This window comes from Dama dama, chromosome 25 (assembly GCF_033118175.1).
Source record: "Dama dama isolate Ldn47 chromosome 25, ASM3311817v1, whole genome shotgun sequence".
NCBI classification, from domain to species: Eukaryota; Metazoa; Chordata; class Mammalia; order Artiodactyla; family Cervidae; genus Dama; species Dama dama.
The window spans coordinates 9,345,376-9,372,442 of record NC_083705.1 but is presented as its reverse complement, the minus strand read 5'-3'; the positions used below and the strand labels follow the sequence as shown (position 1 = coordinate 9,372,442).

Genomic DNA, 27,067 nt, shown 5'->3' with positions numbered 1-27,067 from the left:
GCCCTTCTCGGCAAATGCAGTTCATTTGCGAATAACTCCCAATAAATCGCCTGTGATGTTTCTTTATTGCTGGAGACAATGGGCAGTGCCAAGGCAATGTGGGGTTTTACCAAACTGGTCATTTGTTTTAATGTACTCCGGCCGTTTTCATCCTTTCTGTACTTTTAAGTATATCAACGTGGTATGGTATGTTAAGAATTGTTTCTGATTCTTGTCTCCTTTCTTGAATATCAAAACATAGCGGTAAGGTAGAGAGGGGAATGTGATCCTTTCCTTATGAGAAAACACATGGCTAACCCAATTCCTACAGACTCTGAGGGAGGTGAGGCAGAAATTAGGACTTGCTGATAATTAGAGTTCTGGGCTTGTTGTTTCTAGCCCTCTAGCTGAGTTCTTATAAGGCCCTTGTATTTCTGTTTGTTTGTTTATTTGTTTTTTTGGCTGCACTGCTAGACTTATGGACTCTTATTTCCTGGACTAGGGATTGAACCCAGGCCACAGAAGTGAAAAAACCAAGTCCTAACCACTGGACCACCAGGGAATTTCCCGGGCCTCATGTTCCTTTAGCTCTCTCCCCATCTGAGTGCTTTCCTGTCTAATACTTAGTACCTCAACTGAGAACGTACCCAGAAACCAACCTCTAGGCCCAAATTTATGCCACATGACATGGATAGCTCCTTAGCCAAAATCTTCTCAAAAGAAACTGCTCTTTCAACTTCTTTCATCCCCAGAACCTCATTAGAGCCAAAGCTAAACGTCTAGACATGATCTCTGTGTTCATGGGTACCTGAGTGTGTCCTTCTTTCTAACTGGCTGATGTCGGGGGAGAGGTGGGGCTGGGCAGGATGGGTGGTGAGCCTAGCTCCTCCAGGAAGTGCTGTGGTCTAGTGAGCTCAGAACAAGGTTCTGAAGTCGGGATAGACGTGTGCAATTTCAGCTCCTCTTAGCTGTGTGCCCTTGAGCAAGCTGCCTAGTGTTTGAACTGTGATCTTGTGTGTAAATCCCCTGTGTCATCATCATTTTCAGAACTGAAGTGGGCACATAGTAGGTGTTCATCAAATGTTCATTTGTCTGAATGAGTGCAGATCTAAGCCATGACTCCTAGTATTTCATGATACCTGACAGATGCATTCCTGTCAATGGGCAGGGTCTGGAAATCCCTTTTTTTTTTTTTTTCAAAGAAGCTTATCAGAGTTTAACCCTGAGGAAATTCAAAATTATCTAGAACTTCTGTGCCAGCCCAGGGCAGCCTTGTGATGCTAAAATGGTGGCACAGAAGAACTGCCCTTTCCAGAGACCAGTGGCATGATCCCTTTTGTCATGGGTTCCTCTAATTATGCACACGTGTCTGTCACAATGTATTATCTCCATGGCAATTCACCCTCCTGCCATTATGCCTGCCCCCAAATCTAGAATTAGCATTTTGCAGTGATGTCTGGGAGTTATTTTCTGTGTTCTGATAAGAAAGAGAAATTGAAGCGGTATGCAAAAACACTAAGAATACTACAGTAACGTGACAAATGCTGGTTAAGTGTGCATGAGGTATTATTATCAGTTATTATTATTTTTAAAGTAAAGTTTTCCAGATTAACCCCCTCAGAGGAGATGAGAGTCAGAACATTTAAAATTCCATCACTTTCTCTCTGAGGGAGATTCTGATTCACAGCTATAAATGCACAGAGATTGATGATCAGGAATGGAGAATTAGGCTCTTTGGGGCTATTTTCTCTGTTCATCTTCTCACTAGTCTTCTACCCCATGCAAACTGAGCAGGAAAGGTCAGGAGAAAAATAAAATAGTAGTTTTTCTTTTTCAAGAATGTGTGGTTCTCACCTAGAACTAGTTAGTTACTAGTAAGCGAATACAGCAGCTTCCCAGGTGGTGCTAGTGGTAAAAAATCCACCTGCCTATGCAGGATACTCAAGAGACCCAAGTTCGATACCTGGATCAGGAAGATCCCCTGAAGAGGAAATGGCACCCACTCCAGTATTCTCGCCTGGGAAATCCCATGGACAGAGGAGCCTGGTGGGCTGCAGCCCAGGGAGTCACAGAAGACTCAGGCACGGCTGAGCAACTGAGCGCACCCACACGAGCACATGCGGGCGACACGAGTCTGCACTGAGAGTGGTTACCCGTGCTCCAGACACGTCTAAGTTTCTGAAAGTGGAGTGAGAGGCAGCAGAACACAAAGGGTAGGTGTTTTCAGGTTCTCTGCCGAGTGCCTCAGACAGACATTGACTCTTGGGATACTGCCTCTTCCAGAATAAACTGAAGGGGATGGTAATATTCAAAATGTGTCAAAGTGCCCTAAGTCTATGGGTGTTTGATCCCTCCAGGATCCCCTGTCACCCACCACTTCAGTCAGAGAAGCTCCAGTGAGACCTATTTGTACATCAGGGCACTCGGCAAACGTCTACTCAACAAAACGATCTGCATTTAAAGAATCACTTAAAACCCACTGAACTAGATGCTGGGAGAAGCACCATGACTGATGTCTGTGGAGAATAGGAAGGGCTCGCTAGTGTAGGGTTGGGATCAGGAGTGAGGACAGGGAAGTGAGGAGAGGTTGCGGGGGGAGCTTTGAAGGACCAGTAGGAAGGCAGCATGCTCCAGTCACGCATGCACAGCATGGGGCCAGGCCCAAAGACCCTTTAACCCTTAAGTCATTCATTCCATGTCCCCCTGCCCCCCAACACATGCACTCTTTTGTCCTGGGCAGCTAGAATAAAGAGCAAGGAATCTGGGGTCCTACCCTGATTTTCTGTGACACTGGATTATTGGGTAAAGCCTTTGCCCTCTGGTCTGGAAAATAGGACCCTGCTCCCTCCTCTAGTGAAATGCTAGTTCAGTTCAGTTCAGTCACTCAGTCACGTCGGACTCTTTGTGCCCCCTCGGGCTGCAGCATGCCCGGCTTCCCATCCATCATCAACTCCCAGAGCTTGCTCAAATTCACATCCATTGAGTCAGTCTCTTGTCCCCTTCTCCTCCTGCCTTCAATCTTTCCCAGCATCAGGGTCTTTTCTAAGGAGTCAGTTAGGTGCAGATAAGTCTGTAACTCTTCTGAAAATGCTGAAACAAGTAAAGCCCTGACTGGGAAAACATAATGAAGCAAACACTCGGGGTTTCCATAGGCTCGCAGCTCCCACTCCCAGAGAACCCGGCTGCTTCTGAGTTCTTTGTTCTTCTGTGCTCCACTTGGTGCATGTGGAGACTCGGGGCTTGTTCATCACTGTGGAGAAAGGAGTGGAGAAGAAGCATATGGTGAGAGAGTGACAGCCTGTGGCTTTTTAAATGAAAATTTACATGTAAATGTGAATTCGTTAAAATATCAGTTATTTTTTAATTGGCTTTCCAAATCAGCAGAAGGAAGGCCTATTCCTGTTGCTCTGCTGGTTTCATTTGAGAGTTCTCATCAACATTCAATGAACTTTTCTCTCCCCTGATTAAAACCCTTCAGTGGCTTTCCTTATCCTCGGATCATGTCCAATCCTGATCCCATCTGTCACCCCCTCCTATTTTCCCAACCAGTCCCCTCTCAGCCATTGCTCTCTAGCTGCCCCAATGTAGCCACACTCACCTTTCTCTGCTTCTCAAATCACACAGCCTCATGCTTATCCGTCTCAGCTTCCTTACCACACATTCTCTTTCCCAGCGTGCTCTTTATCAGTGGGTCTCAGATTCCCATGGGCATTAGCATCATCCAGAGGACTTGTTTAAAACACAGGTGGCCCGAGTGCAATGCCTGGGCTTTGTTTAAATGTTGACTGCAAGCAATTGTTGTTGTTCAGTTGCCCAGTCATGTTCGACTCTTTGTGACCACATGGGCTTCAGCATGCCAGGCAAACAATAAGGACTGTTAATTTTGTTAGGTGAAATAATTGCTAGATAGCTGAAGTAAAAGTCCTTACTGTCTAGAACTGTATACTGAAATATATTTATACATAAACAAAATGACATGATGTCTAAGATGCTTTTAAAATACTCCAGAGAGGGAATCCTCTGGTGGTATAGTGGTTAAGACTCAGTGCTTTCACTGCCATGGGTCTGTGGTCAGGGAACTATTGTCCAATTAGCAAAATATTGATCATTGGTAAAGTTGATGTTTATTATACTACTCACTCTACTTTCATGTATGTTTTTAAATATCCACTAAAATAAAAAATTATTTCCCTTGGTGGGGGGGGGTTTGCAGAGAAAAACCCACAGGTGGCTGTTCCCCTCCAAGATTCTAATTTAGAACATCTGGGATTACATCCAAGAATTTGCATTTCTAACAGGTTCCCAGATGATATTAGTGCTGCAGGTCCAGAGACCATACTCTGAGAACCATTGCACCAACCCACACCCATGAGCACTCTTCCCCTGCATTATTTCTCTGCATCCTTTGTGTCTCCATTCGAGCTACACTTCCTCTAGCTGTCTTCTCTGGGTTGAGCTCTGTTATTGTACATGTTCCTATTATACAAGCATCTTGTGTTTCTTTATAAGGTTTGAATTGTAAATGCTCCTCCGTACTATTATTTGCTCATGTTTGTCTTCCCTAAAGGTCTGTAAGCTACAGGAGCAGAGAACTAGTTCACCTTCTCTTCCCCTATGCCTGGCACCATGTCTAGAATACAGTAAATGCTCCATAAGTGTTGGTTGGATGGATGGATGGATCTGGAAAGACTACTCATTTTAAATGCAGGCAGAGCATTAGGAAAGTTGTTCATGTGTTGCAGAGAGAGCAGAGGGAGGGCCCCTGCCAGTTAGCTGGATTAGCCAGAATGCTCCCAGCAACCAGACAGATGACAACTGCTGGATCCAGCCCTCCCTTCTGTCCTGCCCTGTGGATAGTGAACAGAAACAACCCATGAGAAGGCCAGGGGCCCTGTCCTCAGAGTTGGGGTCCTGTTTACTTGCTCCAAACAGTGTGACTTTGGGCAAATCCTTTCTCTTTGGGGTTCTCAGTTTTGCCATCTGTAAACCAAGAAGATTGGATGTTTTGGCTCCAAAACTTTCATGGGTTCTGAGCAAAGATGCTTCATTCTGAGTAGTATTCAATAATGGTCGCTGTTTTTGGTCTTTTCTGCAAATCTCGACCAGATCTTGTCAGCGAAGGGAATCAGAAGGGAATCAGAACCTACCTGGTTCTTGCTTGCCTCTGGAGCCTCTGTTTGGTACCACTCTTCTCCAGGAATTGGGAGGGGGTTGACTGTGAAAGGCTGAGAGGCCACAGACACGGTCCTCAAAGGCCAGAACCAAGGGGGGATCATCCAGCACAAAGCCCAAGGGGCTCCTGCCTCCGGTCAGCCAGCTCTAGGGCAGTGTTCACCCCGTGGCCTGGCTGAGATCTCAGGACTGGAGGACTGAGCCACGAGTGAAGTGCACTTGTACATCTCAGACGTGCATGCCTGCTCAGTCATTCAGTCGTGTCCGACTCTCTGCGACCCCACGGACTGCAGCCCAGTCTGTCCATGGCATTTCAGACAAGTGCTCCCAAATCGTGTGTATTGTTTTTCTTTCGTTTTCTTGTTTGCAGTCATGGTTTTAGACAATGACCTTGAACCTGCATGGCCACACTCACAGCTTCTCGCACTCTGCCTATGACTTACTGGGAGGAATCCACAACGGGAGGCAGACCCCCAGTCGTCTCACCCGCCTTTAGTGTGTGTGTCCATGTCTAGGTCCTCCCCTGGTCTTCTGTCCTAAGGAAGGAGATCACGGTTATACACAAAGGTAAATGAAGAAATGATTTAGAAAAGCTCAGAGAGAAAAGGAGTCTAAGGAGAAAGGAGGGAGAACCTTGACTTTCTTTGCCTTGTAAGTTAAAGAAAATATGATTTTTCATAAGAGATTAAGAATACTTTTTATCCAGATGTTCTGATGTTTTGGTAATAGCCTTCTCACATCATAAGGCCTTTTAACCTTATGCCCTGCTTTGTTTGGGGTTTTGTTCATCGGGGCAGAGAGTGTGTTTTTCTTTCTGTGTGTATAGATGGGGAGCTTCAGTTATAGATTATTAAAAAGCAAGCTCCAGAGGGCCAGAAGAAACTGAGGGGCGCTCAGAGTTTCAGTGATCTGAGGCTTAGAAAAGTTGATAAGATGGATTAGAATTGAAGGATAAAAAAGACTTTTAAAAACCCAATCCATTATAAGGTCCATTACTTTATATATATTCTCCAAAATTACATGAATAAAGGGGAAAGAAGGGAGGGGGGAAAAAAAACTGGCTTCGGTTCAGAATGTCAATTATGTCTTTTTAAAAATCCCCTTTTCACAATTTATTTGACATTTTGAACAGTGGCCAAAAAAGCTATTATAACTATAAAACATACTCATTGGTATAAATCTCATTAAGCTGAGTGATTTAATTAAGGTATTGACATGCTTAATTGATATATGTAAGCCAAGACCATTTTCATATCTCATTTCCATATGCTTTCTACTTTAAGAGAAGTGAGGAGCTGGATCTTAAAAAAAAAAAAAAAAGTCTCCTTCCATAAAAATGCTGTAGATTCATCTGCGACTGATATCCCAGGGGACCACTTCCTGCCACTCTCCTTGAGTCAGAGCCAGCTAGTCCTCTAAGTGGCGTTGCTCGGAGGGGAGGTGATGTATACCCTGCTTGAGTGCCTGTCAAGCCCTCTTATGATCAATAGGAGAATATTTATATTAATAAAGTACCAAGTTAATTAAATAAAACGGTCCTCTGGGTAAACTTAAGATACTAGAGGATGGGCAGGGATCGATACATTCTGCCATTTGAACATTAAGTATGTGCCTTGAAATTTTATAGGGCTTTTAAAAACTCGCTTTGTCATGTAAAAAGTTTGAAACCCCATAAGTTTTCTCCACCAGAACCTCCAGTCTGGTTTCTGGACCTGAGGGAGACAGGAAGCCCTGGACCCACTAGAGTTGAGAAATTAAGAGAAAGCCAGCAGCCCCTCGCCCTGACCTGGGGCACACCTTTCCTGAGTGAAGAGGAGGGTTTGTCCTGGCGGATGGAGACCTGAACTCGGGGCAGGGTCAGACCAGGAGGTCAGACACTTCCTAGTCCTAGAGCAACCTCCCAGTCTGACGTGGAGTGCCCGCACACCTCTGCCCGTTTTTGGCCCCCAGGTTGTGGGAAAGCCCAAATCCTTGGTCTTTGGGAGAGGAGGCTCACTTTCAGCCTCACAAACCTTTGCTGGGCCCCACCTGGTCCTCTTCCTCTCGTTCTGTCGTCTCTTGCTCTCCCAGCCTGTCTTTCTGTGTCTCCCCTTTGTGAGTGTGTGGACCTGTCTGCATCCTGCATCCCTCTGTCTCACACGCATGCAGCTCTGTCTGTGCGTCTCTGCCTCTCAGAGGGTCTCTTCTGTGCAGTGACGGTCTCTGTGTTTCTCTCTGGCTTTCTTTTCCTTTTGTTTTCTCTAGTTTTATTCCGTCTCACTGTGTCACTCTCTTCCTCTGTCCCTCTTGGTTTTTGTCTCTCTGCCTGCCAGTCTTTCTCTCTTTCTCTCTATCCTGTGTCTCTGGCTCACACTTTGTCCATCCATCCTACGGCTATCTCTGCTTCTGTATGCTTGGGTTCTCCTGCCCAAGCATTGACTCTAAAGGTGGTCTTTCATTCACGGCGGTAGAGCATCCGACAGTCTCCACACCAGCATGACACAGGCTGCCTCTCTGGTTCCACCCCTCAGTCCTCAAGCAGCCTCCTTCACTTTGGGAGAGGAGAGCAGCCTTGCCTCGGGCAGCCGGCTCTGTCCCCTCAGCGGAATGTCCTTTCCTGAGAGGTGACATCATACTTTCTGTGCCATGCGTCCTCTCCCAGGGCCCGTGTCTCCTCGTTTACTTAGCTCTGACCTGCAGCCCCTGACTCCCTGGGAACATCGTGCTCACCCTGTTAATGGTGACCCTTCATTGAAATGTAAGCTCTGTTGTCCAGAGAGGAGTCTGTTGTCCAGAGACTAACCACAGCCAGAAATTTGCGTTAGTAGCAAAGTCAGCTGGACTGCTCACCTTGCCCCATCTCAGGCTCTCCTCTGAGGGCCATTTCCCACATGGCTCTGGACCCCTTAGAAGCTCACGCAAGCCCCCAGCTTCCTCGGGAAGACGGAGAACTACTTTGTTCTGAGTCCATGTACATGTGGCTGGATCAGCCCAGAACGGTGTCATGTTGAGGCTGCTTCCCAGTCTGAACGCCGCCAGGGCTGTGATCTCCCTGCTCCTCCCTGCTGGAGCACCAGCTGCCTTCTGGCTGCCCTTCTTCTCCTTCTTGATAGAAGTCTCCTGCCGCCTTCTCCCTGGCACAGTGACTGCAGACCATGTCCAGCCAGCTTCCGCGGGGGTTAGAGAGTTGTGCAGCTTTCACTTACCTGCCTCTCTCTATACCCCACCAACCCTCTCCATCCTCAGGGGAGCCTGGGAGATTCCACGAGGTCAAGTCACCCTGCAGGACCTGCGAAAGCTTTGAGACACAGCAGGCTGAGTGGAACCCAATTATTGCTTCCTTTGTTATTAAACGTGACCTTGAGTTGCTGTTTTACAATTTTAGACTTTCTATGTGATATTTTCTGGGACAAAGAGGCAGGGATTTTCTTGTCTTCTACTCAAGAGTGTTTGATTGAAGAGTTGAACAGATGTAGGCAGCCCTCATAACGATTAATATTTCTTAAGTGCTTATGATGAGCCACATAACATGAAAAATGCTCTGAACTCATTAACCATTTTATAATAATCCCCTGACGACACAAGTGTTTTCATCATCCCCATTTTATAGATGAGGAGACTGAGGCTCAGACAAGGTAATTACTCATACAAAGTCACACAGCTAGCCAGAGGCAAAGTTGGTATTCACTCCAAGGTCTTCCAGGCTCCTGAGCCATGCGTTTGATATAGTACCTCGCTGTTTCCTGGGGCCTTGACTGGATGCAGGACTTCTGGGCTCAGATATGCGGGGAACGGAGTTGATTGTGGTTCAGGCTGCAATCAGGGCACAGTCTCAAGAGGGGCCGGGGAGGTGTGTCCCCTCTTTCCCCTCTCCCTCCCCGCCCCAACTCTCACCATGGAGGTCCGGTCCTCCTTGTCTGGGACAGGGGAGGTTATTGCATCTGGCAGGAGACTAGTGGCAGCATTCTCACATTCGTCACTAATTAATTTCATCTTTGCGGTTCGCTGGGCTCTCCCCTCACTCGCATCCCTCGTCTGGTGCCTTTCAAGCTAAATAGCCAGAAGCAGGTCTGGGATTAAATATTAGCGTTAACTTCAAACTTGGTGTAAATCTATTGAGCTGCATCCATTTTTACATAAATAAGCCAGAGAACGGCATCTGTTCTGCTTTCATCAATACCGGGACACCCGCAGGTGTGAGTTAGTAGCAGTAAGTGTAATTGCTTTGAGTGGAACAGTAAATAGCACAGGGGTCATGATGAGAAATGTCCTTGCTTAGTGTTAGCGTGGGCGCATGCCTTGAACTGCTGTGGACTTCACCTGCACTGGTTCCCAGAAGCCAGCTTCACAGCCGAGTGCTGAGCCCTTACTGAATCGCTTTTCTTGCTTCTGCAGGAGATGGTTCTGAGCCTTTCTGAAACCACATTGATTTTATCGGCAGATGGCCCCCAGGATAGCTTCTCACCTTCACTGTTGAGATTTCACTTGTTTGATGGGGTTCGGAAAAGTTACAGGAAAGAACAGGCATATACAAGCCGTGTATCTTTGAGCTGCAGTGCTGAATTCCAAATTCCAGCCTCTGGGCAGCTGCAGCTTAAGGCAGAGCTGCCTGCAGCCCCTGCCACCTCCTAGGTCTTTAAGAAGACAGGATGGGGCTTCCCTGATGGTTCAGTGGTAAACAATCTGCCTGCTGATCCAGGAGACATGGGTTCAGTCCCTAATACAAGAAAATACGCGTGAGCCCATGCACCACAACTAGATCCCATGCTCTGCAACAAGAGAACCCACCACAATGAGAAGCCCATGCACCACAACTAGAGCGTGGCCCCCAATTGCCACAGCCAGAGAAAAAGTCTGTGCAGCAACGAAGACCCAGCACAGGCAAAAATAAATGAATATTTTAAAAAGAAAAAGAAGACAAGATGGGTCACAGGGGGGTAACCCCCGTGCTCTCTCCCCTTAAGGGGGAAGTTGTTCAGCCGCAAAATGTTAGTCTTACGATGCCGCACACACAGAGCCTGCACTGTGCTTGCTTAGTTGCTCATTCGTGTTGACTCTTTTCGACCCCGTAGATAGTATGTGGCCCGCCAGGCTCCTCTGTCCATGGGGATTCTCCAAGCAAGAAGACTGGAGTGGGTTGCTGTGCCCTCCTCCAGGGGATCTTCCCAACCCAGGGATCGAACCCAGGTCTCTCGCGTTGCAGATGGCTTGTTCACCATCTGAGTCGTCAGGGAAGCCTCAGAGATGCAGAGGAGAATGTGTTCAAAGAATCCTTCCTCATCACCAAGTTGAACATTTAAGGTTACAAGGGATAGACATGGCAAAGGGGCTTCAACTGCCCCCCAGACACAGTCATGTCACTCAGGCTGCCTCTCCCCTTCCCACCTCCGCGTCCTCTGCTCGTACCCCCGGCTTGGCTTCTGCTAATCCTCAGCCTCCGTGAGGATTTCCAGATCTTTCAGACAATTTGGTGGTGAGGAGATTGATCACAGAGCAGATTACCACAAAGATAATCAAAACTTCCTCACTGCCAGTCATCCCCTTCTGACATCTCCTGCCACTTGATGCTCAAAGTGTCTCCTTCTCTAGCTGGAGTTTCCTTATCTTATATCATCCTAGTCTCCATGAGTGCCAGAAATAAGAAATGGGGAGATGAAAGATTGTCAGGCGCACAGCCCCTTTCCAGATCAAATCCATTTTCCAAAACTGTTGTACCCTCTCGGGCCAGGTTTAAACTCTGTCCCCCAAAGGCTAATTATTCATCTGCGTAGCGTACCTTCCCGTACAACTGGTCATCCCCACTCTTCAGCGCAGCTCACTAAGCCTTTCTGAATTGGACACTTTATCTGTGGCTCCATAGGATGCACGCCTATTTTAACTGTATCAGTTCACACATGATACTCCATCAGGAAAGGAGAGGCAGAAGGGTCAAGGAAGAGGCCAGAGCTCTTTCTAATTTAAATGGACAACCTGGACTTGGAAAAAAAAAATTACTTATAACTGGAGGTTTATTCTCAATCATCCTTGGACCAGGTAGTGCCATGAAATCTTTTTAACTTTTTCTTTTATCTATTTGATAGGTATTTTTTAAGCTATGCATCAGGCCTCATGCTCAGCAAAAGTCCTGGACCACATGAAGCTGATAATTTAGTGAGGGGGTCAGTAGCAAAGACCATGTGACCTGGCCAGCTTCACCTCTCATCAACACATAGGTTAGCGGTCATAAGCAATCTTTCCAGATCCAAGCTCACTTATCTGTATGCAGGCTGCTCATTTGTCATTAGCTTTTTGGTATAGGCAGGTTAAACAATGCCCTACATGTGTGTCCGCGCTTAGTCGCTTCAGTTATGTCTGACTCTTCCAACCCTATGGACTGTAGCCCCAGGCTCCTCTGTCCATGGGATTCTCCAGGTAAGACTACTGGAGTGGGTAGCCATGCTCACCTCCAGGAGATCTTACTGACCCAGGGATCAAACCTGCATCTCTTGCACCTCATGCATTGGCAGGCCACCTAGGAAGCCCCAGACAGTGCTCTGGGACAGAGTTAAAAGGATCACATTGGAGGATTCAGGTAACATCTTGCTGGGGCTTTCTTTTTCCAGAAAAGTTTAGAAGATACGAAAGAGGGATTGGGTCAATCACAGATTCACTCCCTCCTTCCTGACACCAACAGAAATGGATCTGAGCAGTAACTGAACAGATATATTTGGAATCCACAACAAAAACACATGTAGAAGGCACACTGGCCACCCTCTTCATTTTTGTTAATTATTGCACAAGCGGATCTTCACCTGTGGGATGTTACGCCTCAGAACTTAGGCTGTCAGGCCTCCGTCTGGGAGGCAAACGACGGTACTCAGGTCAGCAATTAATCATGCAGCAGACCTAGTGCACACACTTCGTTTCAGAACAATTCCATAAACGTTCCCCCCACCCCTGCCACCTTCCCCTACCTCCCAAGGTTTCATCTCCTAATTGCAAAGACTTTTTGGCGTGGGAATGTCTTTGTGAAGAAGAGCAGACTCAATTTGTGCCATCGCTCTAAAGAAGACTCAGGAACAAGGACGCTTCTCCAATTAATCAGCAAATGCTTGGCTCCAGCATTCGGTCAAAGGATCGATTTACATAAAGCTACTTCGCAAGATGAATTTGCCTCCCCCTCGACTCCTCCTGCATTCCCCTTGTCCAGCCAGCATTAGACATGCTACTGGATTTCAGATTGACAGTGTCAGCTACAACAATCAAATTAGGGATGAAAGCCTCGGAGGGCTGCCAAGAGAGAGGGGCGGAGGGGAAGGAGGGGGTGGGAACAGTATGTCTGACGGAGAGAAGGATGGATTGCACAGAAATGGGCTCCCTTTCCCAAACTCCATTGGGCAGATGCACAGCTTCAAACAAAGGGAAATTAGAAAACACCAGTCTCCATCTTTTTGAACCGAGTGGCCTGCTCTTCCCACCCCAACCCGGGCTGACAAATCAAACCAAAACATTTCACTGAACGGAAAAAAGTTGGCAAGGGACTATCTCAGGTCCAGTGGCTCAGACGGTAAAGAATCTGCCTGCATACAGCAGACCCAGGTTCAGTCCCTGGTTGGGAAGATCCCCTGGAGAAGGGAATGGCTCCCCACTCCAGTATCCCTGCCTGGAGAATTCCATGGATGGAGGAGCCTAGTGGGCTACAGTCCATGGGGTTGCAAGGAGTCAGATACAACTGAACGACTAACATCATTAGATCCTTACAGTCAGATTATTTTCGGTATCAGGTTTCTGCACATGATAATGAATACCTGAATCGCAGTTTTACTCCCTGAAGGTCATTGGTGACAAATGCACAAACTCAAGTCAGATGCCAGTAACACATCTATTTCTGCTTTATTGACTACGCCAAAGCCTTCAACTGTGTGGATCACAATAAACTGTGGAAAATTCTGAAAGAGATGGAAATACCAGACCACCTGACCTGCCTCTTGAGAAACCTGTATGCAGGTCAGGAAGCAACAGTTAGAACTGGACATGGAACAACAGACTGGTTCCAAATAAGGAAAGGAGTACGTCAAGGCTGTATATTGTCACCCTGCTTATTTAACTTAAATGCAGAGTACATCATGAGAAATGCTGGGCTGGAAGAAGCACAAGCTGAAATCAAGATTGCTGGGAGAAATATCAGTAACCTCAGATATGCAGATGACATGACCCTTATGGCAGAAACTGAAGAGGACCTAAAGAGCCTCTTGATGAAAGTGAAAGAGGAGAGTGAAAAAGTTGGCTTAAAGCTCAACATTCAGAAAACTAAGATCATGGCATCTGGTCCCATCACCTCATGGGAAATAGATGGGGAGACAGTGGAAACAGTATCAGACTTTATTTTTGGGGGGATCCAAAATCACTGCAGATGGTGATTGCAGCCATGAAATGAAAAGACGCTTACTCATTGGAAGGAAAGTTATGACCAACCTAGATAGCATATTAAAAAGCAGAGACATTACTTTGCCAAAAAAGGTCCGTCTGGTCAAGGCTATGGTTTTTCCAGTGGTCATGTATGGATATGAGAGTTGGACTGTGAAGAAAGCTGAACACCGAAAAATTGATGCTTTTGAACTGTGGTGTTGTAGAAGACTCTTGAGAGTCCCTTGGACTGTCTCCATCCTAAAGGAGATCAGTCCTGGGTGTTCATTGGAAGTACTGATGCTGAAGCTGAAACTCCATACTTTGGCCACCTCATGTGAAGAGTTGACTCATTGGAAAAGACCCTGATGGTGGGAGGGATTGGGGGCAGGAGGAGAAGGGGATGACGGAGGTTGAGATGTCTGGATGGCATCACTGACTCGATGGACATGAGTTTGAGTAAACTCCGGGAGTTGGTGATAGACAGGGAGGCCTGGCATGCTGCAATTCATGGGGTCGCAAAGAGTCGGACACGACTGAGTGACTGAACTGAACTGAACTGAATGTTTCCTTGATCATTTAGTGACACAAGGAAGACCAGAACAGAAGGCTCAATTTGGCTGACAATAAGCTCCCTATACACAATGGCATATTACTCAGCCATTAAAAAGAATACATTTGAATCAGTTCTAATGAGGTGGATGAAACTGGAGCCTGTTATACAGAGTGAAGTAAGCCAGAAAGAAAAACACCAATACAGTATACTAACACATATATATGGAATTTAGAAAGATGGTAACGATAACCCTGTATGTGAGACAGCAAAAGAGACACAGATGTATTGAACAGTCTTTTGGACTCTGTGGGAGAGGGTGCGGGCGGGATGATATGGGAGAATGGCATTGAAATATGTAAATTATCATATGTGAAACGAATCACCAGTCCAGGTTCAATGCATGAGAAAGGGCTGGTGCACTGGGATGACCCAGAGGGATGGGATGGGGAGGGAGGTGGGAGGGGGATTCAGGATGGGGGAACACATGTACACCCTTGGAAGATTCATGTCACTGTATGGCATAACCAATAGAATGTTGTAAAGTAAAATAAATAAATAAATTTTTTAAAAAAGCTCCCCAATCACACCGAAGTAACTGTTTGTCAGTAAGTTGTGATAATCCCAGGGATTAGTAAACTGTTGAGAAGCTAAGCCTCTGCACCACTAGCTGGAGATGATCAATCAGTTATAATGCTATATCATGAACACAAAGAGCCTTCATTGGAGTTACATATGACAGCTCAATGAAGAAAGCTTCTGTTTGGACTGGAAGTGTTAGTCTTACCCTTTCAGCCCGAGAAGGGTGGTGGTTTGGAAAGGCAAATTAAACCCCACAACTGGAAGGAGGTCCTCTGCTCCTAGGAGGGATGACCGAATGACTGGAATATTTCAACTCATGACTTGCTTCACTGAATCCAGAGGTTTCTATCTTGACTGGCTCCTTTCCACATTTCCCACTGATAACTCAACCTCCCCTCACCACCCAGCAATCCTCCATTTGGCTCCTTTAGATTGACCCCAACACGGAAAGCTCTTTCTCTCTTGGCAATGAGTGGACACATCACTATAGCATCCAGCTCCTAGCTTTGCCCTAGAACTGGCTGATAGAGTAGACATCAGCCACACGTGGCCATCAAGCACTTACAGGATGGCTGGCTTGGACTGAGATGGATTTAAAACACACAGAGATTCCAAAGACTTGGTATGAAAAGTGAATGTAAAGTATCTCACTAATTTATTTCCATATTGAAATGATTATGTCTTGGATATGTCAGGTTAAGTGAAATAGTTTATTAATATTCATCTCAACTGATTGCTTTTGATGCAGCTAAGAGAAATATTTTTTAAGTTTTTTTTTTTAACATGAACCATTTTTAAAGTCTTTGTTGAGTTTGTTACAATGTTGTTTCTCTTTTATGTTTTGGTTTTTGTGGCCTTGAAGCGTATGGGATCTTAGTTCCCTAACCAGGGATCAAACCTGCACCCCTGCCCTGGAAGGCGATGTTTACCCACTGGATCGCCAGAAATGTCCCTGAGAAAATGTAATTGCACTAGTGGCTCATGTGATGCTTGGATAGGACAGAACTGAATTAGCAGGTCTTCTCTGAAGGGGCAGGCTTCCCTGGTGGCTCAGACAGTGAAAAATTTGCCTGCAATTCAGGAGACCTGAGTTTGATCCCTGGGTTGGGAAGATCCCCTGGAGAAGGGAATGACAACCACTCCAGAATTCTTGCCTGGAGAATTCTATAGACAGAGGACTACAGTCCATGGGGTCATGGACACAGCTGAGCTAATACTTTTAACTTCACTTTCTTTGGAAGGATACTGGCCTCTGCACCGTTCAGTCATTGGAGTGTTCTGTTGGCAAGCACAGAGAGTAATTTGGTTATGACTTGGGGGAAATTAATGTAAATGGGCCCTGCATTCCCCCAGCCTACCTCCTCACTGTTATGATTGTCTATACAATCTTTTGCTTTACTCATTTGCTTTAACCTGGGAAACCTGAATACATTAGTCTGTGGTCTCTAGAACATCAGCCCAGAAAGCGAAAGGGTGCCTCTATACTCAGAGCAAACCAAGAACCCCAATTCCATTTGCAGGCTTTTGTAGCAGCTTATAGCCCTCAGCCCCTCAGAGGGTCCTTGAGTTCCACTGTGCTCAAACACCAGGCCTGCATCCGCCATCGTGGCTCTAGCTCTGCCTCTCAGCCTGGCCGTGCCCTTCTGCTCACTCTCTGCCCTCCAGTGACCTCTCCCTTAGATTGCAGCTCTCCTAGAAATCTGTGGGGAATTCCTTGTCTGTGAGGCTCTACCAGGAATGTCCCCATCTCACTCAGGCAGAGCCTCACCTGAGGGTTCGGGAGGGACAAAGTACTTGGTTTGCCTCTGCCAGATCTCTGGGATCCCGGGGAGAGGTGGAGTCACCCAGGGACTCTTAGTTCTTTCTGGGTCAGTCTCCAAACTGGGCCCCTGAGTGGATTTCTAAAATATAGGTTAGATGTTGTCACTCTACCTGCCACAGCATCCTCCTATGAGGAGACCCTCTCCATCCCTCTATCCATCTGTCTGTCTATTACCTATCCATTTACCTACCCATCCATTCATCCCTCCTTTCATCTACTTACCTACCAATCTATCCATCTGTCTGTCTACCATCTATCTACCTATCTACCAATCTACCTACTTATTACCCATCCATCTATCCATCCATCCATCCATCTACCCACCTACCCATCCATCCACCTATCTGTTGATCAATCTAACTACCTACCTACCCATCTACCTACCTATCCCATGATCATTTTGCCCAACAGCAGCAAGCCTACACCTGAGACACCAAACTCGTTTGCATCTTGGACCCAAGATTTTCCCTAAGTAGACTAGATATGTAAAGAAATAGGATGCTGTATTTGTTAACTTCACACTGATAAAATAAAGATAGTGATTTGCATTTATATCCCGCATTAGAATATAGAAAGCACCTGCTTGTCCATTATCTAAGATGCTTATCCTAATTTCAAAGAAGTGCAAATTGAAGCTTAAAGGATTGAATTAATACTCTTAAAGACACACAGCTAGAATATGAACTTGGCACCTAATCAGATACACTAATTATCCTACCCATGTTCACAAACTTGTTCAAAGTGTCCAGAAATCATCCTCAAGGCTTCTGATTCAGTAGGTCTGGGATGGGTCCCAGGAATCAGTCTTAATTTTTTTTTTTATTATGGAAAGTTCCACCCTTGTGTAAAAGTCAAGCATGGATTAGAAACAAACCCCCTTAATACCCATCAGTTCAGTTCAGTTCAGTCACTCAGTTGTGTCCGACTCTTTGCGACCCCATGAATCACAGCACGCCAGGCCTCCCTGTACATCACCAATTCCCGGAGTTTACCCAAATTCATGTCCATTGAGTCGGTGATGCCATCCAGCCATCTCAACCTCTGTCATCCCCTTCTCCTCCTGCCCCCAATCCCTCCCAGCATCAGGGTCTTTTTCAATGAGTCAACTCTTTGCATGAGGTGGCCCAAGCATTGGAGTTTCAGCTTCAGCATCAGTCCTTCCAATGAACACCCAGGACTGATGTCCTTTAGGATGGACTGGTGGGATCTCCTTGCAGTCCATCACTGAGCGCTAATAAGTATTGACTCATGGCCAATCTTGTTTCATCAATATCTCTACCCAGTTCTTCCTCTCCTACATTGTTTTAAAGTAAAACTCAGACATTATCATTTCATTCTTAATTATTTCAGTATGTATCTCTCAAAGACAAAGACATAAATGAAAGAAAAAATAATAACACATACCAAAACATTGAAAACATAACACTGTTATCATATCTACATTATTTTAAAAAGCAGGGATCTATATGTTTCTCTCCAAACATCACCAGTGCATTCTAGTCAGGGAGGCCATGAGCCCCACTGTGGGGATAGCTGCCCTGCTAATAGCATTTTCTAACTGTCCTGATTTTTATCCAACTGTACCCTTTAAAAGACAAATCCAAAGTACTTAATTAAACAAATCTGCATCTCTGCAAGTCCCAGTAATTCAGATTGGCATCTTTCTCTCTGGCCCCCCCACCCCCGGCCCCCGCCCTGAAACCTAAAAAGATTTTGAACTTTGAGGAAAACAAAACTGAATTATTTTCCTTGGTGATTAAGAACAATCTTACAGTGTGAATTTAGATACAGGCTTTCTTCTTGTTGAAAAGGAAAAAAAGAAAACAGTGAAATTGCAGCTCTGATGTTTTGAAGTGTCTAGGTTTTTATATTCATATATATAAAGGAGTCTGTTTATTTTTATCTGTGATCAATAAGATGCACGTTCCAGGAGAACAGAAACTTGGTTCTGTTTACTTCTGTGTCTCAATAGTGTAGCACACAGTAGGTGCTCAATTCACATTTTGTTGAGTGGAGTAAAAATCTGAACAGTCATTTAATCTCCACCAATCTTAAGTATCTGAATGCTATGACTAGAACTTTTCTAATGAGCTTGTCCAGAGAAGGCAGGAAGGAAGGAACTCTTATTAAAGTGTTTCATTCTATAACTTTGTAACATCAAGGGAGCAGGCAATGTCAACCCTTGCTGCAGTGAGATATTAGAAACCCTGCTGGAGCCAGTGGGCAACCTTGTGAAGGTGGAGATTGTCCCCCATTGACACTTTGAGTCTCTGGATCTCTGACAGAGGTGGCTTTTCCTTCAGGAAATGAGTCAGGTAATCTCCCTCAGACAAAGAATGCTACTGACCAGACACTCAGCTGGATGTATCAGGGCTTCGTCAGTTCAGTTCCGTTCAGTGGCTCAGTCGTGTCTGACTCTTTGCGACCCCAGGGACTGCAGCACGCCAGGCCTCCCTGTCCAGCACCAACTCCCGGAGTTTAATCAAACTTATGTCCATTGAGTCAGTGATGCCATCCAACCATCTCGTCCTCTGTCGTCCTCTTCTCCTCCTGCCTTCAGTCTTTCCCAGCATCAGGGTCTTTTCAAATCAGTCAGTTCTTCGCATCAGGTGGCCAAAGTATTGGAGTTTCAGCATCAGTCCTTCTAGTGAATATTCAAGACTGACTGCCTTTAGGATGGACTAGTTGGATCTCCTTGCTGTCCAAGGGACTCTCAAGAGTCTTCTCCAACACCACAGTTCAAAAGCATCAATTCTTCAGGGCTCAGCTTTCTTTATAGTCCAACTCTCACATCCATACATGACTACTGGAAAAAGCATAGCTTTGACCAGACAGACCTTTGTTGGCAAAGTAATGTCTCTGCTTTTTAATATGCTCGCTAGGTTGGTCATAGCTTTTCTTCCAAGGGGCAAGTGTCTTTTAATTTCATGGCTGCAATCACCATCTGCAGTGATTTTGGAGCCCAAAAAAATAAAGTCTGTCACTGTTTCCCCTGTTTCTCCATCTTAGCTGGGACCTATGTTTGGGGCTTATTTGGTTTTGACAGTGACCCAACTGCAAACATATAATCTTGCTTATTAAGGTAAATTGCCTGCACAAGAGATTTACCTTTTAAGATTAATCCCCCCTGAAGCCCACATTGTAAAAATCCCCAGGGAGTAATTTCTCCTCCATATTTGTCCCTCCTGCTGTATACAATAAGGTAAGCAAAGCAGAATCTCTCTCTTTGGCTCCTGGAGCAGAGTGATGCTTCGCATTTACCGTGTTTTAGGAGTTGGGGGTAGGGGGGCAAGGTTCAGGTTTACACAGGATGGTAACATTGAGAGTCCAAGAAATTTTAGATTCATGGATTATCCATCAGAAATTCAATGAGTTTGGGTTGATCCCTACTACACCAATGGACTATTTCTTTCTGCTAGGCAGTGTGAGTGACTAGGAAAGTAATTTTAGTACAGTCTTGGGCCAAAGAAAATCAGAATGGCAATCCACTGTCCTGATCCCCAGTCCAATGAAGGTTCTAAATATAAATGCTTTTAGATCATGCCCTCTTTTAGTTTGGCTAATCACGAGTTGATGGATTTTTTTTTTTTCCTTAAGTTACTAAAAAGGCCCTTGATTGGTCTCAGTGCAAAGGGTTTGGGGAAATAGACAAAGAAGGTGCCAGTTTGGGTTGCTGCAGTTTTGATTTTTTTTTCCCCTCAATTAGCTTCCCCTCATGACCTCTTGACCCTTGACCCTGGATATGCCATCTTTCAGGGGTGATTTTTTAATCTTCTGAGAACTTCCTGATTTAGAAAAACTAACCTTGAAGCCTTCATATGAAGTGCTTTGGTTTGAATCCCTTGGGTTCCCTTTACCAACATCAGCTCCCATCTCCTGCTTCTTTGGATTTTGCTGCTAAACCTCATGTCTGGGAACTTATTCAGCAATCTGTCCTTGAGCTGCTAGAATCCCTTCATCCAGACTTACGGAGAGCAGGCAAACCAGGGAATTCACATTTCTCCTGGGTGGTCAAAGAAGGACTGTCTAATGCTGGCCTACGAAGACCCAGTGCCCTTGGTTAGAGACTGGAGCTCCCAGGGCATTGGGCCAAGGCCAGCACTTTGCCTGACTGTCCTTTATTTCCTTCTCCATCCAATTTTCTCCATCCCTTACTTGTCTCCCCCAGGAGCACTTGGTAAACCCATCACTTGAGCAAGCATCTGCTTCTGAAAGAGCCCCCCTAAGACACTCCTCTGCTCCTGAGTCAAGAGCTCCTGTTTTGTCCAAAAGAATCTAGAGTCAAATATGGATACTGCTGTCTAGATGATAGTGTTTTATCCAAAAGAATCTAGAGTCAAATATGGATACTGCTGTCTAGATGATAGTGTTTTATCCAAAAGAATCTAGAGTCAAATATGGATACTGCTGTCTAGATGATAGTGTTTTATCCAAAAGAATCTAGAGTCAAATATGGATACTGCTGTCTAGATGATAGTGTTTTATCCAAAAGAATCTAGAGTCAAATATGGATACTGCTGTCTAGATGATAGTGTTTTATCCAAAAGAATCTAGAGTCAAATATGGATACTGCTGTCTAGATGATAGCTGAGGGGAAGTTTTTAATTACTTATTTATTTATGTTTATCCTTGGCTGTACTGGGTTTTCCTTGCTACACGTGCACTTTCTCTCGTTGCAGTGATCCAGGGCCACCCTCTAGTTCAGTGCACAGGCTTCTCATTTCGGCGAGCCTGTTGTGGACCACAGGCTCGAGGCGCACAGGCTTCTGTAGTTGCAGTGCTCAGGGTTATTTGCCTTGCAGCATGTGGGATCTTCATGGACTGGGGATCGAACCTGTGTCCCCTGCATTGGCAGGCAGACTCTTAACCGCTGGATCACCAGGGAAGCTGGAGAGGAAGTTTGATCTCCCTCAGATTTTATGAAAAGAATAATAACAATGTTTACGTGTTCTATTCTTTGCAGTTGTAGGCCTATGTCCTGAGGTTGGTGAAAAGGCACATTTTCAGCACTGTAAATCCAGGACAAAATGGGGGAGAGTTCAAGATATAAATGCAACCTTTCATTGAATGCCTCTAGGGTTCCAGGCACTGTGCAAAGTATACACATACCAACTCATTTCAGACTCAGTGTCAATCTGCAGGAGATCAGTAAGGGGAATCTGAGGCATGGAGCATTTCAGTAGCTTTTGTGATCACACAGCTAATAAGTGGCTCTGTCACTTCAGACACAAGAATTTCCCAAGGTTAGGAAGCTTCCAAACCCTGTCCTGAAACTTGGGAGTAATTGGAGATGGACCTCCAAGAGCAAATTCCGCCCTCCCCTCCCCCCATAAACTGCCATTTAACACAGACAGGACTTTTCGTAGCTTGAAGGTGACCAGGACAAACACTTTGTCCCCACCCGAGCAGAGAGGAGAGCATTTCCTGTGCTTGCCTTGCCTGGTAAACATGGGGAGGCAGGGGTGGGCTGAAGGTGGGGACTGTCATTCACGGCTGCTCTGAGAACAAAGCATGCCTGACATTGCAGGGAGAGCCCTGGGAAGCATTTCAAAAGCTCCACCGAAACCAGACAACCTTTCAATCCATTTATCAAAGTGTCTGCATTTCCCGTTTCAGGGTAGATGAAACAATAATAAATTTGCGAAGAAAGTTAATCTGTGTCCAAAGCATTTTAGTAAATTAAAAAGGTGGGGGCGGGGTAGTGCTGGCTGGAAAGGGGTTCTATTGGTTCTTGCCAACTCCTGTTTGACTTACTGTCTCCTTAATAAGTCCTCTTTGGTTTGGTGTTTTGGGATGGAATAATCAGTTGGTTAATCATTTTCCGGAAGCAGGAAAATGCACTTTAGCTAATGCAGTTCTTCTTTCTGAGTCCTAATTATTTAAAAAGGCATTCCAATCTGTAGCCCCACTTTCCAACCAAGAAAGCCTTTCCTACCAGTCATCTTCTTTTATTTCCCCAGAAAATCCCAGCTCAATTCTCTCTCTCACCCTAGTCCAACCTCATTCCTTTCCTCTAAGGTTGTTTCCCTGGCCACTTTGGAGCATTTTCCCCCAGGAAGAGGGAAGTACTAAACCCGTTGACAAGCAATTGCCAGAACTAGGCTCTGGGCACTCTGGATAGACTTTGTTATTTTTATTTAAGTGTCAGGCGAAAATGGTGGCTCTTGTCTCTCTCAAAGATAGTACTTAACAATAGCTCCATGCTCTGGCATCATGCTGAGATAAACACACTATTAGGAACCCTCACAAAGGCCCCAAGATAATTGTGAAGGGACAGTTACCGAAAATGAAGCACCCAGCCCTGAAGCCTCCTCCACACCCCATCAGTAACACCATTAAAGCTGTCAGTTTATCAGCCCACTAGAGGTATTTATGAAATCAATATACAGTCCTGCAGATAAATGGCAGTGGTACTGTTAGCCAGAGAAAAGAGGCTCCATGGAAAATAAAATTAATAAAATTTACAAGCAGATTGTCATGGGGAACAGATAAATTCCCTACCATCTACTGTTTTGCTCAAACTGCAGCAAGAGGAAGGCATGGCAAGGAGGTGGCAAGAGCAGTGCTTTCAATGGGGCTTCTGAAAGTAGGAGCAAGACTGGGTGTGTTTACGGCAAGAGAATAGTGAATGGAAACCCACGTGGCCGTCCCATCCCAGTGCAGGATTTTGTCTGTGTGACCACTTTCGTGGGAGATTGCCTGGCACCTCCACCAGATTTTTCTGCTTAAATAAGACTGTTCTCTCTTCACCCCACTGTACTGCAAACCAGAATACTCATACAATTGCTCTTGGTTCAGTATACCGGGGTACCTTAAACTCAAAGGGTGAATGCATTATTGGACTATGTACCGCTTCATCTGGCTTTCAAGTGTGCTTAGAGCTGATCATCCTAAATCTCTCTCCTGTTTCCTCCACCTGTCCTGATTTCGATCATTAGCTGTTTGTCACAGGCCTGAGCGGTTTCCCAGAGTGGCCAGAGCCAGCAGCCATGCCTGGGAGAGAAGCGGGCAGGGGCTCACTGTCCTGGAGGCCAGCCTTCACTCGGCAGAAAAGACGGGGCCCATTGTGGCTGCCGAAGCCTCGGGGACAGCCCAGAGGCCTGGTGGAAGTTGCCTGAGTCGGATGACAGGACCTGGGCCCCCTTCTCTTGAAGGCTGATGGAAAGCAGGGGAGTGGCCTTGGTGACACTGCCTGACCTCTGCTGTTGTCGTGGGCTTTGTTCAGCGCCCAGACTGCAGGCTGGAGCCCTGCTCATTTAATCAGGCCCAGCCTGGGGAGCCTGCAGCGGGGCGCACTCTGCATCTGAATTTACTTACATCAGTTGCAGGCAGAGGAAACTGGATTCGAGATTGGGAGCACCCTGTTACTCAGCCCCGAGACTTCCCTCTGTGTTTGTCTCTGCACCTGATACCACACCAGGCCTGGCCTCGGGGCCCAATAGTGGCCCCGTCTCCATGGGGCCCAATAGTGGCCACTCTCCACCGCTCAGAGTAGGGCCACTCAGCTCAGCAGATGAGAGCAGAAAAATGGACACCTCTCTTCTGCTTCCTAGGTTTCCTCTTGCTCCCTGGCAAAATGGTTAATTTAGAGGGCCCAGGTTTTAGTGGAGGATGGTGGTCTGACTTCTCTTTCCAAATATATTTGGAATCATCTATAGCTTTGGATTAGGTGTCCATGGAAATTCAGCATGGGAATGTCCATCTGCCTCTAGGACAGCATGGCAATTTGAGACATTTTCCCTGTGACCCAGCACATCTCCTCATATGACTTTATACCAAGGAGGTAGCCAAACAAGCATCCTCAAAATGTGTGGGCACTGGGAAAATTCATCCCAGGGTTGCCTTAAATGGCAAATAAATAAATACCTGACAGTGTAGGATCATATAGCCATCTATAGAATTGGATGATGTACAGCCATTAAAAATGTTGGCATCAGCATACTGTTAATGACAGAAACAGATGTTCTCAATATAGTGGGGGAAAAAGGGTTATAGCAGACTATATACTATGAGATCATATTGGTGAAATTTATATATATATTACTCCTAATTGGTAACAGTGGTTGTGTCTGGGTAGGACATTTTTTACCTTAATATCTGAAAGTTATTGTGTTCTTTTCAAAGTAAGGAAGATATATATTTGTATATATAGACGTGATCGATACACAAATACATGCTTGATTACTCACTAAGACCCCAAGCAAGCTTGGGGTATGAATGAAAACAGGTGCATATAATTGGTCCAGCACAAAAGAAAGCTGGAAGGCCATGAGAACCGAAACAAACGCATGGGTCTCAAGAAAGGCTTTGGGGATTCTTAAAGAGGACGCTGCTGATACAGACTTGTTTCTGAGCAGCTTTGAGACCTGAACTTTGTCCCTTTCCCCTCCCTGCTCAAAACAGCATGTTACACTGCTAAATACTGAATCCATCATACCTATCCCTAAGACAATCCAGGAGGCTCCCCTACGCCGAGTCTCTCCGGGGCTCCAGAAAAGCAGAGATGGTACCTCCCCCCACATCAGAAAATCCGGATGGCCTGGCTCCATTCCCATCTCAGATGACAAAGGCAGAGTTCCTGAGAAGATGGGAGAGGGAGAGGTGTCGACCCTGCCCTGGGGGAGGGACGTCATGGGGGAGGGGAGGAAGGGGTCATCTCTTGGAGGTGGCAAAACAGAACTGGGTGCAGTGTGCAACAATTAACCCACCGCTTGGCTCGTGGCCTGGAGGTGCAAGACCACCCACAGAGCCCGCCCTGGAGGCAGCAGCCGCCTGCTAACCATTTCAGCAAGGCCATCTCCAGAGGAACAATGTGAGGGCTGCTGCCAGCCGGGGGCCTGAGACTAAACAGTCCCCCAAACACTGACCGCAGACTCAGCCACCAGAGGGGTTTTGTTATCATAATGAGATGCAGATAAAGCCTGGCTGGGTCCTTAATGCCTGTGCCTCTTCTCTTCTTGTTTAGAGATCTGAGCGAAAACCAGATCCTGGGAATCCCGAGGAAGGCGTTCCGCGGCATCGCCGACGTGAAGAACCTGTAAGTGATGTTTCTGTTGCTTTCCTGCAGACAGGCTCTCTGGGCAAAGGCAGGGTGAGCGACATGGGACGGGCAGGCAGCATCCCCACGCCTGGAGCTGCCTCGGGCCAGCTGCCTTTGGGACAGATTGAGGGGTGTGCTGAAGTGGTTTCCAGAATGCCGAGGCAGCTCCATGGCGTCTCTTTCTTTGATCATTCGTCCCCAGGCATCAATATAGAGTTCCAGACCCCAGTCACACTCCTGTTCCACAGTAGCCCTGTGGCCTGAGGCTCGATTCAGCTTCTCCCAAGCTCATTATCTTCTATAAAATTGGGAAGATAGCCTGGTGGGGTATTGATGCAAATGAGAAAATGTTTTTCATGCTGAGTGCCTCAACATAGTAAGTGTTCAGCAAATGGGAGCCTTGATGATGCTGAACATCTTGATGGTGAAGATCTCACTGTTATTAAATAGGATCTTATGAGGGAGCATCAGGCCTTGTGTGCCAGGATCCTGTGCCAGGATCCTGGGGCGACATAGCCAGACCTACTGCACTGGGTGCTTGAGGTTTTTCTTCATTTTTATCTTGAAATAAGTGTTGATTCATAGGAAGTTTCAAAAGCAGTAGACCAGTCTGTGTACCCTTTCTGCGTTCCTGTGTGTCTGTGTGCACGCATGTGCAGGTCTCACCTTATCACGTGTGGATTCCCTTGCCCGTTACTGCAGCTGACGCAGAAGTGTCCCGTCACCCTGCTTTTGAACTTGCCAAGTGACTTTTGTCGCTTCTTGCCTGGCCCCCACTGTTTGCCGCTAGTCAGGACTCCTGGTCCCTCCCTTCACGAGGAGCATGCCTTTGGGATTTTCCACCTACCCTGCTGAGCCCATGTGTTCGGAACCTGAGTGTGGAGAGAGGCACAGAGGAGGCCTTTCTGCCCACTGGCCTCCTGCACAGGCTTGTCTCCAACTCGAAAAGTCTTGAAGGAGGTTTTGTTTAAAAAAACTACTGTAGCTCTGACTTTTCCCTATAAGGACTGCAGGGACTTTGGTGTGCCAGAAAGCTGATGATGGCTTCCCAATAGAGGCTGTCTGCCTCCCCTTTGCTGAGAACTGAACAGAAAGCTTTAGGTGTTCACCATGCAACGCCCAGTGGAGGCACAGGCACCTGGGGTGAAGGGGGCAAGGGCCAGAGAGGACTTTGCAAGGGGCCCCAGACAGGAGGCTGCCCCCCGCTTCTGCTGCATCTGCCCAGCAGCAGAGGAGGGCTGGGAGGAGCAAACAAAGCCTGCAGAGACCGTGACTCAAGATGGAACACGTAAGACGTGATGTTGAACAGCGTCCCAGAAAAACAGGAAAGCGTCAGAGCCCTACATTCCCCAGGTCAGTGAGAAACTGAGGACCAGAAAAGAACAGTGACAAACTCAAAGTCAACCATCTTCCTGATAGTTGAGCCCTCAATTAACATCGTACATACAGAAAGGGGTATATCTATCCTGTTCCATGGCTGTAATTTTAAATGAGCCAGTTAATAAAAAGTAAATCATGGTGATGGATAAGCAGGACTGTGTAATTACTAACTACA

At 46.2% G+C, this 27,067-nt stretch overlaps 1 protein-coding gene across 1 annotated transcript in view; it reads left to right on the top strand.

Annotated features, from left to right (window-relative positions):
* SLIT3 (slit guidance ligand 3) overlaps positions 1-27,067 on the top strand; it is a 722,104-nt gene that overhangs the window by 448,388 nt on the left and 246,649 nt on the right. Inside the window, exon 5 of the mRNA XM_061129412.1 lies at positions 25,438-25,509. Coding sequence (XP_060985395.1) covers positions 25,438-25,509 — 72 coding nt within the window. The remainder of the gene's footprint in view (positions 1-25,437; positions 25,510-27,067) is intronic.